Raw genomic sequence first — 17,603 nt, forward strand, 5'->3', positions numbered from 1 at the left:
TTGTCTTTAAACTCATCTAAGCCATATCTTTATTTGTTGATAGATTGTGGACTACTTTATTTAATTTTAAAAATTTGTTATAATCTTTGTGGGGTTTCCTATTTCTTCTTGATTCAGCTTGGTAACATTATACTATATCTTCCTGCTCATAAATTTATTGGCTCAAGGTTGTACATTTATTTTTTAATGATGTGTAACCTCTACTATGTTTATAGTTATGCTTTTCTTTTATTTCTAACTTTACCTGTACTTCTAAATTTTTTCAAAAGTATCATCAGAAGTTTCTCTGTTTCATTAGTCTTTTTATAGAATTAGTATTTAGTTTTATTGATCTACTCGATTATTTATTTTTGGTTGTGTCTTTTATTAATTTTATTCATTGTCAAAATTATTTTCTTCCTTCTGTGTTTTTTAGATTTATTATGTGTTTCATTTTCTTCAACTTTCTCAGTTAGACTCTTACTTCATTAAATTTCTTTTTTTAAATAGAAATGTTTAAGTCTACAAATGCCTCCTAAATACTGTTATGCCACCTGCATCTAATAAATTTTATCTATTCTAATACTATATATTACTAATACTAATTATATCTATACTTTTTTGTTGTCATAAATATTTCATAATTTCAGATGTGTTTTCTTTAGTCAATTTATATTTAGAAATGTATTTTGCTTTTAGTTTCTAAACCAATGATCTTCTAGTGGTTTAGTTTTAAAATTTTTATTGTAACTTCCAATTTGGTTGTCATTAAAAAAAAAGTAATATTCATAATATCTATTTTTTCCTTTTCCTTTTTACTTCCTTTGTGGCCAAATATCAGTTTAATTTTTGAAAATGTTTTATTTGCACTTGAAAAGGATATATGTTGCTTTGTGGGTACAGGATATTTTATCAAATGATTAAATCAAACCTATATTTACATGGTTCAAATCTTTTCTTTTTTTGTTGAATTTTTTTTCCTGCTTGACCTAAACTTTTCGGCTAGATGGGAGCTAAAAAACACTTACTTTTCCTGTAACCCTGTTATTCTTCATTGTATATCTTTTTATACTATTTTGTTAGGTCTGTAATCTGAAATATCATTGGATGAATTACAGTTCTTGCAGAGCTTATTTTCCTTTTCATTATGTTGGTTGATTTTTTCCTCATGTGATTAGTTTGATCTTAGATAATGAAAGTGTCTTTATAAGGGATTTTCGATTTGAGCCCTAGAAGTTTACCAAGTTTCTAATTAGCTTTTATGTTGAAACCTTTTCTTGAATTTTTGCATCTGAAGAAAAATATTCTATCATGCCCCACATACGTGCATGACAAATGCTTAGGATTTTTGCTTTTCCCATGTATAATATTATCCCTGCCCATGGCCACAGGCAGACACGACATTTCCTTTCTCTTTGCAGTTTTAATACACAAAACTTTTCTAGTTTTCTTTTCAGGGTGGGCCAGCCCTTCATAGCTCTGGGCAGTATGTACTATAGTCTATATATTATACGTCATCAAGCCTTTGAATTACATTTACTACCCTAACAGAGATTTTCTTCCTCATTTTTAGTACTTGGAGATTTCCTGTGTTTTCTTTAGAGCTTAACTATAGATTATGAATATATTTTCATTTTTTTTATATGTTGTTCAACATTTTCATGTTTGTAAAGGGGAGGGTGGTTCAATTTTGGCTCAGTCTGCTATACTACCATAAGATTCGATCATCTCTTACATAAGTCTGTCTTGGGAAGGTAAAAACAACACTTTGAGCCCAGAACGGACTTCTGATTAAAATACTTTTTGTCTTTTGATAAAAATGTCTTTGTTAGAATTACAACTATAGTTTTATAAGGATGAATACAGAGCAAATGTTCATCTGAAAACTTACCACCGCATCATCAGCAACAATGAACAGTTCAACATACTTTTCTTTATGCGGGATCTGGATATTTATGAAAAATGTAATGAAGTATGGTTAATATTTCTTATCTTAACTTTTTATGTTAACTTTTCTAATGTAAGAAATGTTAATATTATCAATACAGGAAAACGAGGTATAGAAGTATATCTAATAATTCTAGGAATTTATCTCAGTAAAACCCATTATATTATTAAAACATGAGAAGTTGTACATCAAATTGTAATAAACCTGAAATGACATTCCATGTTTGATTACCCTTTCTTTCTTTGTTTACTCTTTCGGGTAAAATAAGAGTTACAAATAAAGAATTATGAACCCAGTTTTTAACATTTTCTTTTTTTTTTTTTAACACAGTAAATGCGTGCTAAGTAAGCTCATGTGAAAAGCACCCGTCTATAGGTCAGAGATAAAACATAGCACTGGGTAGTAAGACTGTTTTCCTTTTACTCCTGCCCCCTCTCTCCACATCTTATATGTTGCAGTAGTCCCAATTCCAAGGAAACACGTATAGAAGTTGCTAATTATAGATCTTCTAAAAAACACCAATACTAAGAAATTCGAAGTTGTCAGCTCTCGGTGGCATGCATTAAAGGTACATGCATGGTCTCTGAGTATTTATACTTAGGGGCATGTTGTGCAAGGATTTGACTAAGTCAGTCTTATGTGGACTAACTAATCATTTAGTAATAGAGTGATTCAATTGGAAAACGTCCATTAGGCCTCTAGTAGATTTCAGACACTGTCTGGACCATGGATATGTGAAGAAGATGAACACTCATGGAGCTTAAAGGCTAACATCTAGGGGGTATTTAAAGGGATATGAGTTAGTTGTAGAGAAAAGCCCAAAATATAGAGGACTCTCATTGTGCAATCACCGCACCCAAAACTGAATTTGTTATTACTCGTAATTGTCCTTAACAGTTAGAACATCTGACCTGATGAAAGGGGGAGACCCTGGCTTTTCATCAACAACTCCCCTGAAATAGAAGAGAAGACAAGGAGCGACAATATCTAAGATATGTTTCAAGACATAGCAAATTCCATTCTTCCCTGCCACTTATAACCCTAATGCTACATGTACAGTTGTAGATGTCCCCTTTCTTTGAAATCAATGGGACAAACTGAAATTTACTGTAGGGACTGTAACACTTTCTATATAGATAACAAATACCAAATTTGACATTTCATATTTCAAACAATGAAGAGTGGGAAAAAGGTAGTATGTACACTTTATTCGTTGGGCTCATAAGCTGTCTCTTGAGGTCACAAAGGAAAGAAGAGGCATTTTAGCTGAGGAAAAGATAATTTTAAAATAAAGCACTCACTTCCTTTTTGGAGTTGTCCATGGGTTTAGTGTTATTGTTTGGAACAGTTGTCCTGGTAAAATTGAGCTCTGTACAAGAATAATTGGCAGCATACTCCACCTTCAGGTTATATTTGAACACCAAATGTTCTCCCTCATCTGAGTATTTCACTGGTTCAATGAGGTACCTTTCATCACGTACCCTGAAAAACCCCCTGTGGAAATTGAGAACACAATGTATATTTCAGACTTTTTACTCCTACATTACTACACAATACTACTCTAGTCCATTTTTACTGACTTTGCCTTTTAAGAAAGGGAAACTATAAAGTCAAGGCCTCATGAGCATGTAGACAAATGTTCTGAGTGATAAAGAAATGAGATGACGTGTGGTCTTTAATTGAATTAATACATTTTTGTAAGAGTCAGCTCGTCTGGCTTTTCAGAAGTTTGACAGCCCAATCTCTATTTTGAAGTAGTGATTCCTACCTGGGGTTGTGGACTTTGGGCAAATCTCAGATTTCTTGCAAAAATGTTTTGAATTTTTGTGTCCCTCTCATGCATTAATTGTAGAGTAAATATATGAAAGTACAAATACTGCTGTGTGGTAATTTTGTCATTGAAGGGGTTTTCATACTTGAAAACACTGGGAACCACTCAGGTCAAGTCTTCATCAACCAAGACAGAAATTTCTTATTCTTCTACCCATTGCATCCCCACATCTTCCTCCTTTGTCCTTGAGCCCAAGATCTATAGAGAACTTACACAGGCTTTGCTTTTGGTGTTTTACTTTTTAGAGACTGGAAACACTGTGAAGTGTTGTCGTGTGGTGGAAACTCACAGGACTAGAAACCAGGAGGCCTGGTTTGGACAACCATTCGCAAATTGACTGTTCACAAGCAAGTCTCTGATTTCAGTATCTTGAGCTACATGAGTAGATAGGACAGACTAGATGATTTCCAGTAGTTTCCCAAGTCTAAATCCCTTGATCATACACTGAAAACTTGTCTTGCTTAGCACTGGGCATTAGACATCTACTTGTCAAAAGTGGATATAAACAGTGGGCTGGAGTGGATATTCATGCTGAAAATATACAGTAGCTTTCTCCCATTAATTTTTTTTATTTACCAGGATTGTTAAGAAGAAAGATGAGAAATGGATTTCTTTGAAAATCCATATGAAAACTCATAAAGAAAATAGGAAGATACTGTGCATTACCTCAAACCATTACATGTGCTGATACTGGCAGCAGAATCAAATTCGTGTATGATGGATCCTTGGTAAAAACAGTGATCCTAAAATAGATGAAGAGGCTATTGATATAAGTACATATATTAATGTTATATAAATAAAATATCTACATAGTTTGTGTTCACAATATATCAGTATTTCATTCTCACAAATTACACTTGTATTCATTCATGTATTCATTAATTGCATCCTATCATTTGGAAATTTTGAAACTACTTCCGAATTCTTTTATTTTAATTGTATGACTACTTTCTGTAAAATAATGTACGGATTTCTCTCTCTCAGATTTGGTAGTTTATTAGTTGATGACACCAGCCTCAGAAATACGACTTTTTCCCTTAAAAATATTACTACTTTAATCCATCCTAAAATTTCTACCAAACTACCCCTCCTGTGTTATAATAATTTTTCCCCAGTTGAGTGCCTATTAAATCAAGCCAAAGTTCTTGATAATTGCTAAAATTAGGTTTAATCTCCAACTATGTCCCCTCATGCTTTTCTCTCCTGCTTCTCTGCCTCAATTAAGTTGTTATCTTTATTATTCCCTTCTTGGTGCTCTTCTTACGATGATTCTATCAGGTAATTACTCTTTCTATCATTTCCTTCTGTTTAATTCCTACCTATATGTGATACCTTCCATGGTCTTCCAGGGACCTCAGACCCTCATAGACCAATAACCACTCCCTGAATGAAGGAATATTAACCAGTTTTCTTCCTGTCCTATTTTTTAAAAATTGCATGATGACTTGCATTTCATAGTTGACAGCTGCCATAAATAGAGGAAATAGGTTTTAAATTGGATACCTTTGGTAAGAGAGAATAATGTCATCATTGATTAGAAGGCTGCAGAGGGCATGTTTTGGCAAGAGGGATAAGGTTATTAAAATAGAACCTGTACCACTGGAATAATATTAATGATAAATGAACACCGATTCATTTGGAGAATGAAGGCACGACTTCAGTATTGGTGTATCAGAAGAGCTGGGTAAGGGGATGTGACTCATTTAAAGGTCAGTTCGGTGCAGGTTTTAATATTGTTTCATGTCTGTGGGTTTTATCCATTTAACTTGATACAATCCCATCAGGGTACCCTATACATCTTTGGTGTCCTGCTTTCAGCCTTCCTCCAGACTTAGCACCATTTGGGGTACACTGAAGTCAGTTTAATGAAGAAAAATACATTAGCAGTCATTGATTTGCTTGTTAGGCAATGATCACCCTCCTTTAGAGATCAGTCATATTTTCCATCTTAGCATCATTCCATGACAGTAGTCAATGTGGGATTAATTTCTGATGTAACATTTTCTGATGCTGCTTGTAAAGTTAGAATGGGTTTTAAAAATCACACAAGGAAATAATAATTTCAGAGAGGGGACATAGGAAGTTTCCATAAGATACCATGATCTGAGGATGTCTGGTGATCTCCTCTCCTTTTGTGGAGTAGTATGTTTCACTGTAATTTGAGCCTAAAAACTCCCTGAAAAAGAGGACAGAAAGGTAATGAGATTATCTTCTAAAAAGTCAATCGATAAAACCAATTATGTGACAGAGAAGCCTCCAGCCTGCTTTCAAATCTCAGTGAGGTCTTCTTATGTTAAAAATAGATAAGCAAAATCAATCTCCTCACACAAAAATCCTTTCTACCTAAATTTCACACAAAAATCCTTTCTATCTAGATTTAACAGTTTGATAAAGACTACAGAAGAAACAGAAAAAGATTCTGGCAGTTTTAGTGAGGCAGCATTTGAGAAGAACCTAGAGAAAATACTATGTGAGAAAAAGTCTTCAGCCTTACTTAAGATTCAAAATTAATGCAAAAAAATCTCATTAGAGACTATAAAAGCTAGAGGAGAGGAGAATAATGTCAGCATTTTTTACCAAAATAACTGAAATTTCTGTCAACCCATTTCATATCCAGCGAAAAATAGCCTTCAAGAATGAAGGAAAAATAAAGACCATTTCAGATACTTTTATTGTTCATTTATATAGAAACTTGGGTAACACGGATATGTGCATTTGTCAAAACTCAATGAATATATACTTCAGGTTTGTGCATTTAATTGTATAAACATTTCACATCAAAAGAAATAACTGTAAACAAATGTTACACTCTAATGATGATTGTTGAAGTATTTAGGGAGCAGTATATTGATACCTGCAATATAATTTGAAATGCATAAAAATAATGGAGGATGGTTGGATGGATGGATGAATGCATGGATAAACAAGGAAATATAAAACAAGCATACTAAAATTTTAATGGGTATATATGTATATGTATATTATTTTAATGAGATTATGGGTATATGCATATATTAATCAGTATCTGAATGTTTACTATAAAATCTTTCAACTTTGCTCTATGTTTAAACATTTCTTTATAATAAACTGTTGGTAAAATTAAAAGAGATACAATAAATTAAGTAGAATACAATCAACCATTTTTGTAGTTATTTTGAAATAGGATATATAAAATTTTCAGTAAAGTACTTCGTTGTATAGTATAGTATATTATAAATTAATGTTTCATTTGCCTCACACATACATACAAATGTAACTTTTCATCTGTTCATGACTATATTATCACGAAAACTAAGTTGACCCAATCAGTGTTTCCACTGGATGAACAAACAATCTGATTCAGCATGGTTGGCGTATGACGGTTGACCTCCGTTTCTCAATATCAGCTTATAAAACAAGGATTACATAGCTATATATAAAATATATAAAATCGTATAAAACAAGTACGGTAAAAACTAAGTCAAATAAAACTCATAGGGAAAATATGGAAAAAAATGTGGTGATGGAGAAATAGAAAGCCTAAATTAATAAAATCAAGTTTCTGTTTGTTATCCTATCATATGAAACTTTCTGAATAAACAATATTCACAGATTTGGGAGTCTCTGTGGTGTGCACTAAGTTTATTTATTTTGTGTAGCTGAGGGAACAGGAGTAATGTTGTTCCTCAGAGATATGAACATCAGATTAAACTGCTTCACATGTCTATAATTCTATAACATACCACTCTAGGCTGATTAGCAGGATTAAATAGTTTAATAAGATTTTCTTCTTAAGGCATTGGCAACATGGGGTAATTTCAGAGGAGCCAGATGTGAGTTAGTGTGTCAGCATCACCACTTGCATTGTGACCCTGGACAAGTTGTTATTTCAGTAAACTTAGGATTTTTCCTTAGTAAAATGGGAATAAAACAGTATCAGCTTTATATGGATGTTGTAGGTGTTAAGAGAAAAGTTTGATGGAAACTGCTCAGTAAATGTTAGCTTCCTTCTGTCCTGAGAATGTCAGAATACGCAGAGTCTAAATAAATTATCAATCTAGTTATGCTCTTAGGTTTATTATATTTTTGTACATTTGTCCAGTGGGGGACTCAGAGTTGAGGAGGGGTTTCAGCTGATTTTAATTATTTATGTATTTTATCTTATTTTTTTAGCTTTAAAAAAGGTTTAGATTTAAACCAGAATCTCAATTCTTCAATAGGGCTGTCCTTCCATTTTACTTAGCATTTGACAAATCTTCATGATTTTAATATTTGGGGCAGAGAGGCAGAGCTATTGTGCATAGAAATGCCCCAAAGGAAAATAAAGGAAATGAAACAACAATGTCAACAACGGTTGTGAAGAGAGCTGATGGAGAAATGTAAGGGCATTAGAATTATTTAACGTCCACAAGATAACTTGTGTAAGTTATAAGAAGTAAGTTCTTGCCAGTTCTTAGCTTACTCTCCAACAGGACTTCGCTTGATATTTGTTTTAAATAACTTAGGAATCACTTTAAGAGCCATGGTTTTTCAATTGTCTTTGGTTCCATTGATTCACAAAGCAGTAATGTATTAACTCTCTTGTTAAAGTAAGTATGTGGGGCTTAAGAAACTGCGGTACCCCAAACAGGGAGTATTTAGGAACTGGAGAACAACAGTGTGCATAATTGGTAAACTGTTCAAATGAGATGGGCTTACATTAGAAGAGTAAGAATTCAGATTATATACAGATAACAATGACTTGAGGAATTTACTTCACTGGGAGTTTTTACAAAAACTGGGATACTATAGATTAATAAATCTATAAGATCTTCAATTGTAATAGAACTTACCTTGATCTTAAGAGGTGAAGTGTTAAGGTTTTTCTACTTAGATTTATTTCATACAATAATTCTTCTTCATAAGTTTCCTGAAAAACAATATCCATTATGTGACTTAAATCTGTGTTCATTTAGTGTGTACTGGAGGTGGGTAGTGGAGTGGGAGGAGGGCGAAATTACAGGTCTTTCACGATCTACCCAGCAGCCCAGCAGTCCTTTCAGGCAAAATAATAAATACTGATAAAGCTGAATTTATAAAAGAGCTAATATATGGAGGATTTTGCTTTCAAGTTATTTTTTTATTTTTTTGATGGACTCTTCTTTTAGTGGTAAAATGAAATGAAATGAAAAAACACATATTGTTCCCATATCCAGAGATATACAAGTTACTACATGTCCTTCGAGTTCCAACCCTCCCCCCGAATAAATCTTCTGTTTATGTATTTTAACAGTTTTGTGTATATTCTTTTATAGCCTACTTTCCACACAAAAACAAATCATCACCATGGCCATTTTCCTGTTCTAATAAATGTTCTTTTATAGTATGTATTTTATGGCTGAAAACACAATGGTGAATTTATGTAATCTACAACTATATCAGAAAATTGATTTGGGTATTTACTATAGTTAGAATTTCATTGTCAATAACATGGAAAATGTTAAGTTTTTGATAAATACTGCCAGATAACCCTAAAGAATGAAAGTACAAATTTAGATTTTCTTAGAAATTTATAGTGGTTCTTATTTCTTTGTCTTAAATATTATCATAAATAAGGGTCTTTGAAATAATTAAATGACATTGTGATAAATTGTTTTCTTTAATGACAATTGGAATTTATATTTTCTTTTGTTTATTTAGTTATTTGTATGTGAATGTCTAATTTAATATATTTTCACCATTTTTTTCCTGGCTTTTATTTCTTTATGATTCATAAGAATTCTTTATAATTTAAGGATTTACAGTTATTGGCCATATATCTTATACATTTCTTTAGTTTATTGCTCATTCATTTATTCAGTAGCTATTGTTTCAGGCACAGTGATAACACGAAAAATATATAGTGGACAAGTTAGAGGTCACTATCCACATGGAAGCCACAGAATGGCAAAAAAAGTAAATCAAGCAAATGTAATTGAGTATTATAAGCATAATAATAAGAGAAATACAGTGAATATGTCAGGATATTGAAAAGTGTCAGTGACAGGGAACAGCACATGCAAAGGTCCTGAGGTAGAAAGGAATTTGACATGTTTCAGCAACAGAGAGAAATTCAATGCTGCTGGAAAGTCAAGTGTAAGTTGAGTGGAAATGAGAAATGGAAAAGTAGAAAGAAGCTAAACCATCTACAGCCTAGTAAGTCACTTAAGAGGATTTAGACTTTATCCTAAGGGCAAAGAGAAGCAAAAAGTTTAGGCAGAACAATGAGGAAGTAAGTATGGTATTTTAGATGATCAGCAGAAATCACGATGGTAGGCAGGAAAAGCATTTAAAAGGCTGTTGATGGAATACAGGTGGTTTGGGCAGGGGAGTGGCAGCAGGAATAAGGAAGAGTAGATAATTTCAAAGGATATTTACATGCTGGAATCTAAAAGGCTTAGTGATTGTTTGATGGGGAGGCAAAAGAGAGGAGTCAAGAATCACCTCGGGTTTCTGGTTTGTATAACCATGCCACTACTGAGAGGAGGATCTTCTGAAAGGGAGCAGCTTTGAGAGAGGGAGAGAAGAGTATTGTATTTGTTGAAAGTGAGGTGTGCATTAGTTAGGGCTTTTCTGATTGCAAGTTTAACGTAAAAACTGAACTTTATTATAAAGACACAGTATTTACAGTGGTCAGGCAAAAAATAGGTGCTCAATCAAACAAGAAGGGTTGAATACCATTTTATAATATGGTGACATTTACAGGTAGATGTGTGTGTGTGTGTGTGTGTGTGTGTGTGTGTGTAACAGGATGGCATAATGGAACTTTTTTGAAATTTGAATGTGTGAATATCGATTTTATATTAGCTAATATTGAGAAAGTATTTTTAATATGGTCAAATGTGATAATATTACTTTTAATCTTGTCATATTGTCTTAAATAAAATTTTTAATGTTACTTGTTATTTTAGGATTTTATTTATTTATATTGAATGTTTAAATTTATTTTTATTTTAGAATCATTTTAGATTTGGAGAAAAGTTGGAAAGATAATACAGAGAATTCCCACGTACCCCACCACTCAGGTTTCCCTATTGCTAACATCTTAACCTTACTATGGGGTATTTGTCACTACTAATGAACCAAGATTGATATTATCAATTACTCGTAAAGTCTACACTTCTACAGATTTTGTTAGTTTTTGTCTAATGTCCTTTTACTGTTTTAGGATGCCATCCAGTATATCATATTATATTTAATTATCATGTCTCCTTAGCCTCCTTTAGACTATGACATTTTCTCAGACTTTCCTTATTTTTGCTTATTTATTTTATTTTATCTAATTTATTGTTTTATTAGTTTCAGCATAGTGGTGACATTTGTTAGTACAGCATAGTGGTTAGACATTTAGATAACTTATGAAGCGGTCCCCCCATAAGTTTAGTACCCACCTGACACCATACATAGTTAGTACAATATTGATTATATTCTCTATGCTATACTTTACATCCCTGTGATTATTTATATATATGTAATTACAAATCTGTAGTAGTACTTAATCCCTGCAAATGGTAAGATTTCACTTGGCCACAAAAAAGACTTTCCTTATTTTTGATGACTGACAGTTTTGAGGAGTACTGGCCAGGTATTTTGTAGGCTCACTAGGTTTTCATGATGTCTTTCTCATGCTTAGACATGGAGATTTGGGAGAAAACAACAAAATAAAGTGCCATTTTCATCACACTATACCAAGAGTATGTACTATCAACATGACTTCTCACTGATGATGTTAGCCCTGAGGTAGCATTTGTAAGCTGTCTCCACTGTAAAGTTATACTTTTCCTTCTTCCATATTTTATTCTGTGGCAGGAAGTCACTATGCAGTGCCCAAGCTTAAAGGGTGGGAAGTGATCTCCACCTCTTGGGGAGAGGAGTATATACATCAATTTTTTTATTCTTCTGTATGAGAGATTTGTCTATTATCCTCCATTTATTTATTAATTCAATCATTTATATCAATATGAGTTTATGGCTATTAATTTCTACTTTATGCTATGGTCCAAACTGTGTTATTAATTTCCTCGCTCAAATTGTCTCCTCTTTGGCCATTGGGAGCTCTTTCAGTTGGGCCTGTGTTCTTTTAACATATTCCCATCAATTGGGTTTGGGATTTTTTGTTTGTTTGTTTGTTTTGAGAACTTCCTTACTTTCTGGTACTAAAAGGTGCTCCAAAATCATCTTGTATACTTCCTGCCCCAGTCCAGAGTCATCGTGTATATTTATAATGGGAATTTTAATGTCAGTCTTGGTTAAGTCTTAAGACCAAAGATGCCAGAAGAGCCCACCAGCTTTTATACAGGGGGTGGTGATAGAAAGCTGGTTTTGCCCTCTAGCTGAGTATCAAATTTCAACCAATAGATGGTTTGAGAAGTTAAGAAAAGACTTGGAGACCAAGAGAAAACCTATTTGTAAGTTGATCATTAGAGAAAAATGGTTTGATGTTGTTTCCAAATGGCAGCCAATGGAGAGTTGCTTTTTCATCATGTCAAGCCATGGGAAAGTGGCCTCAATGGGACTGTTTGGAAGTTGAAATGTGCCTCACTTATGATTGAGAAACCTAACATGTGAGAACCTAGAAGGCTGTCTTCTCCAATGGAGGAAGGAAGAAAAGTCGTTGCCTTGGGAAAGGTTTACCCTCTCAAGGAGGGTTGGGACAAAGTGACAGTCAGTGTTCTCCAAGGGCCAAATTAAAAACCTGTTTCCAAGTGCAAGTGCCTGATAATAAATATGTAAGGAGAGTGACTAAATGTCTTTTCAATCGTGGGGGCTGAAAATAACCTAATTTTGAAGTTTGTTCCCTAAGATGTGTATTACATATTTTCTACAGAAATAAACATTTATTACTTTCGAAAATACAGTTTTAACTCTTTTTAAATGTTAACGCCTGAATAAACACCCTTCTAAGCAACAGGCCAAGTAGACATTTTTGTTCCTGTGAAAGTTGTCCAACCTTGTCGCAGAATCTGTAAGGTAAATAAGCCTGCGTATCAGATCACTAGGAAAACAAAATGCTCAGAGATTACAGTCCATGGGGAACCAAACCAGAACAAATAAGGTTGCCTTACATTAGCCTGGAAAGCTGTCAGTGGAACTCCTCACATAAACTGGAAAATTTTAAATGGCACCCCGTAAAATCTGAACTTTCCTCTTTTTTGTTTCCTAATCTATCAAGGATTGCTTTCCTCTCACCCTCTACCCCCCCCCCCCACCCAAGCATAGGCTGCAAACCGATTGAGGGTCCTCGGAAAAACTGAGACGTCTGTCTTGTTTGCTTCTGATGGGAACCAGAGGTTGCTCTCTGCATGCCTGTGAAAGCAATGTCTTATTTATTATTTCAAAATCTTTACCTGTGTGTCATAATCATGGGTGTGCCAAACATCTCGCTTCTGTATCAGAGGAAGCCTTTTAGGATAAACCAATTCTTGACCCTCTACTCCAAGTATTATCTTTTCTAAAAGGAAACAGAGGGAGAAAACATATCTAGCGTTAACATTCGCTCACAGTCATTGGATAACAGAATTATTTTTATATAGCGTTCACTTGTCCCCAATTACCCGCTAAGTGGAACAGCACTGTGAAACAGCACCCCCACCTTACAGGTAAGGGAATTGAGACGGATATTTCCAAATTAGGAAAATATAAGTAACATAGGAAAGGAGGCAAAGAAATCAGAGTGCTTCGGCTGCTTCCATCTTTTCAACTTGTTCTGCAATTGTCATCTTTGTCATCTTATCCTTTTCATGTCTGTCCCTGGATTCTGTCACCTGTCAAAGCCTGCCCTAGAAAGTACTGTTTCAGTGTGTATCACTGGTTTTTATCTCCCATGGACAGTTGCATTCAAAGTCTTAATTCTCGTAGCTAAATAGAAGGCTTCACTTGTAGAATGGATTTTAGGTACTCTTCAATCTGTGCTGCACATAACCTTCTGCACATTTTCTGCCACGCTGGTAAGTCCTCTGGGAGTGGAGCCCTGCTTAGCTCACTAAACAAGGATATAGAAGAAAGAGCACAGGAGTTTGGAATCTCCTCTTATTTAAATAAAAGTTTTACCAGTTTATTAGCAGTAGGATTATGAGTAACATATCTAATCTCTCTGATCTGTGGATGTTAGTCTCAATTTCCTTATCTTTAAAGTGGAGATAACAATATAGGATTTTAAACATGCGAATATACAAAGTGGCTAATAGCTAGCACAGTGTCTGTCACATTACAGATAGTCAGTAATGTCCACTCCTCCCTCTTTCTCACTATAAATCAGAGCATTTAAGAGTAATATGGAATTTCAGAGACTCATAGAATCTCAAAATTAGCCATAATCTCGTCCAAGTCCTACGCTATGTTTTCAGCAAAATCATCAATGGATATCAATGTGTTTATCGGTTACAATTTAAACTTCATGAGTGAAGAGACATTACTTCATAGCATAATAACAAAACCCTTAGACATACCTTTAATTTGAGAAATGAGTAAAATCATGAAAAATAAACTCCCGGGAAGCATTCTGAATGATTCTGGTAGAAAATGGGCACATGAGATGGAGGGGGAAAAAAAATGTTCTTCGTCCTGGCATCCACGGCAAAGATGAAGGACCTAACAGACAGATAGGCACCTCTGATCCAGCACAAGGAAGTGTTCCTTGATCGTGTTACACAATTCACGAGGTGCTTGAGGCTAAAACCCGGAGGGTGGACATTATGTCCCAATTAAAGGCAACCACTGAGGTGGTGGGGGAGATGGTGGAGGCTGAGCAGAGATCCCTACTTCGTGCTGACTGTAAATAGGAGTCTAGGTGTATTAAAAATGCAAACGTGAAAAAAAAATCATGCATGCCTTAGCAGAAATGATTGAAGAATGTTATATAAACTTCGGTTGAAGAAGGTCTTTTATGCAGAATGCCACGTGTAGAAACTGCAAAGGAAAATTTGATAAAATAAAATAGAGTTATTGAAAGCTTTTATTTTCTAACTAAATGAAGCCCTGGGCCATGTGGGGCCTGAGGATAAGGGCAGTCAGAGTGCTGTATGAAACATGAGATGTCAATCTTTATTCTACTCCCACCATGAAAAAAGAACCCAGAGAGTCATTGGGCGACAGGGGTAGATGAGGAAAAATAACTTTACCTTTTCTCTACAGTTTTATTGAGACATAATTGACAAACAGCACTGTATAAGTTTACGGTGAACAGCCTGATGATTTGACTTACATATATTGTGAAATGATCACCAGGATGAGTTTAATGAGTTCAGTTAACATCCATCATTACGTGTAGATACAAAAAAAAAAAAAAAAATAGGGAAAACTTTTTTTTTTTTTTTTTTTTGTGTGTTTGTGTGTGTGATGAGAACTCTTAGGATCTACTCTCTTTACAACTTTCCTATATATGAGTATCATACAGCAGTGGTCACTACAGTCACCGTGCTGTACCTTACATCCCTGGTAGTTACTTATCTTGTAACTGAAAGTTTGTACCTTTTTACCACCTTCATCCAAACTTATTTACGAAAACTTATTATGTGATAAGTCACAAATTAATTTAAATTAAAGGGAAAACTCCAGAATTGTATGCAACATATATAATAAAATGTGATGGTAAATATCCTTATAATATAGAACTCTTTGAAGTCAATGCAAAAAAGAGAACATTAACAAGCAAATGTACACAGGACCGTAGAAACCAATCTATATGTCTGTGTTCTTTTGTTACATTAGAAGAGATATCCCTTTGCCAATACAATTCCTTACCTGTGTTTGGGATTCTGTCTCCTTCCTTATCGCATATTACTGATTATCCCCCTAATAGTCCCATGAACTGAACCAATCTATGACAACTGGAAACTTTCTTTTGATAATTAAATAAACTCAAATCTTTCCCTTTCGAAATATCCTACCCTCAACCCTATATTCCACCTACCATTACCTTCTTTATTGTTCCTTTTTCAGATGAACTTCTCACAAAGTTTATATTTCTTGTGGCAGTTTTCTCATCTCCAGTTCATCCTAACACATTCACTCTGGCATTCGCCTTTATTATTCTACTGATATAGCTGACTAATATCTCCAATGAATTCACAGCTTCTATATCCAATAGGTATTTTGGTTCCTCATCTTACTTGCCCTCTCAGCTATATTTGGCACTGTTGACCATACCCTCCCCCTTGAAACATTCTATTTAGCTCTCTTGGTACATAGTCTTCTTAACTTCTTTCTAGATCTGGCAACTTGGGAGGGTATCTTCTTTTACTCAACCTTTGAATTTTGGAGTTCCTTAAGATATTATCCCATGCTGTGTTTCCATCTAACTGTACATTTATTTCAAACCATCCCCTCTTCAGTTGAATTATCATCTCTCTGTTGTGCCTCACCTTTTATACCTCTAGTCATCTGAGTGACAGATTTTTACAGCCCACTCTCAACACCATCATTGGGAGGTTCAAAGCCCCTGCAAACACAATATGTACAAAACTTTATGTACTGCCATCCCAACTTGTTTTCTGTCTTAGTTAATGATGTCATCATTCATTCCACGTTGCAGGTCTGAAACCCAGTTGTCATCATGGATATTCCTCATAATGAATCCATCACTAAAATAAAGTATGTTTATTTCACCTTCTAATAATATCTCATCCACTTTTTTGTCCAGCTCTTCTGCCTCCATTCTAGTACAAGCTACCACAAACTCTAGCTACACCACAACAAGCGTGGGCTTTTCAAAATACACATCTGATCATGTCACGTGTTCGTTGAAAAGGCTTCAATAGTTTTTCACTGGTGTTCACATTAAGACTCACTTGTCTTTAAAGCCTCAAAAGGTAAATTTCTTGTCACTTTTTAACTCTGTGGCTTTGGGCCAAGTATGAAACCTCTCTGTACTGCTGTTTTCTCATCTATAACATGAGAATAGTAATAACATGTATCTCCTAGGGATGGTGTGAGTATTAAGTGTATCTGTGCTGGTAAGCAATCTTACATCCCCTGTTTCACTCACTCTCCAATTCTCTTAGTTGACTATTTTACATTCTCTCTTCTCTCCTTAAATCTGTATTTTATTGACAAAAAAGAAGCCACCAGAAGAAAAAAGTTTCCCTTCCTCCCATTATGACATCTGCCTTACTATCAAGATGAGTGCCAATACAGACTAGTTCTCTCCTATTTCTATGAGAAATTGCCTTGTCTCTAAGGTCTGCCACTTCGAACATATTGGATTCCATTCCTTCTTGTCACCTCCTGCCCCCCAATGTCATCATGCCAGCAATTGTTTTTTCCCCCTGTACTGTATCATCTCAATTAGCACACATACAAACATGCTGCGATTTTTTTCTATCTTTAAAAATAAATATATTTCTCTTTTTACATTACTCTCCTCTTTTAGTCAGCTACTATCGCATTCTTGAATTCTTCTAATAACACGATTTCTTGAAAGATGAGTGTGCCTTTTGTCTATAGATCCTCTCTCCCCACTTGCTCTTGAAATTACGGCGGACTATTTTATCTTTAACTCAACAAAACACTTCTTGTCTATGTTGCTAACGATGTGCACCTTGCTATAGCTGGTTATCAATTCTCCATCTTCACTAACTTGACCTTTGAACAGCATTTGGGACAAAATTTGATGTCTCTGCCTCAGTTTTCTCATTCTCCAAAATGAACATAACAATCGTATCTAACTCATAGCAGTTGCAGTGAGGAATCAGTGAGGTAATTTATTTAAATCATTTAATAGCAGTACCTCCTGCACATTAAAAGCTAGATAAATGTTAATTTTTAAAGAGGTGTATAAATATTGGTTTGGTTTTTATTATTTTTTATTTGCCAGTTTCTTCCACTTTTCTTTCCTCCCTCCTTTTTTTC

At 34.5% G+C, this 17,603-nt stretch overlaps 1 protein-coding gene across 1 annotated transcript in view; it reads right to left on the reverse strand.

The window, feature by feature from the left end:
* ADAM7 (ADAM metallopeptidase domain 7) overlaps positions 1 to 17,603 on the reverse strand; it is a 52,994-nt gene that overhangs the window by 31,406 nt on the left and 3,985 nt on the right. The window contains exons 2-7 of the mRNA XM_033135431.1: positions 13,103 to 13,206; positions 8,570 to 8,646; positions 5,856 to 5,934; positions 4,425 to 4,501; positions 3,229 to 3,421; positions 1,871 to 1,924 (exon numbers count right to left, since the gene is read on the reverse strand). Coding sequence (XP_032991322.1) covers positions 1,871 to 1,924; positions 3,229 to 3,421; positions 4,425 to 4,501; positions 5,856 to 5,934; positions 8,570 to 8,646; positions 13,103 to 13,206 — 584 coding nt within the window. The remainder of the gene's footprint in view (positions 1 to 1,870; positions 1,925 to 3,228; positions 3,422 to 4,424; positions 4,502 to 5,855; positions 5,935 to 8,569; positions 8,647 to 13,102; positions 13,207 to 17,603) is intronic.

This window comes from Rhinolophus ferrumequinum, chromosome 18 (assembly GCF_004115265.2).
Source record: "Rhinolophus ferrumequinum isolate MPI-CBG mRhiFer1 chromosome 18, mRhiFer1_v1.p, whole genome shotgun sequence".
NCBI lineage: Eukaryota > Metazoa > Chordata > Mammalia > Chiroptera > Rhinolophidae > Rhinolophus > Rhinolophus ferrumequinum.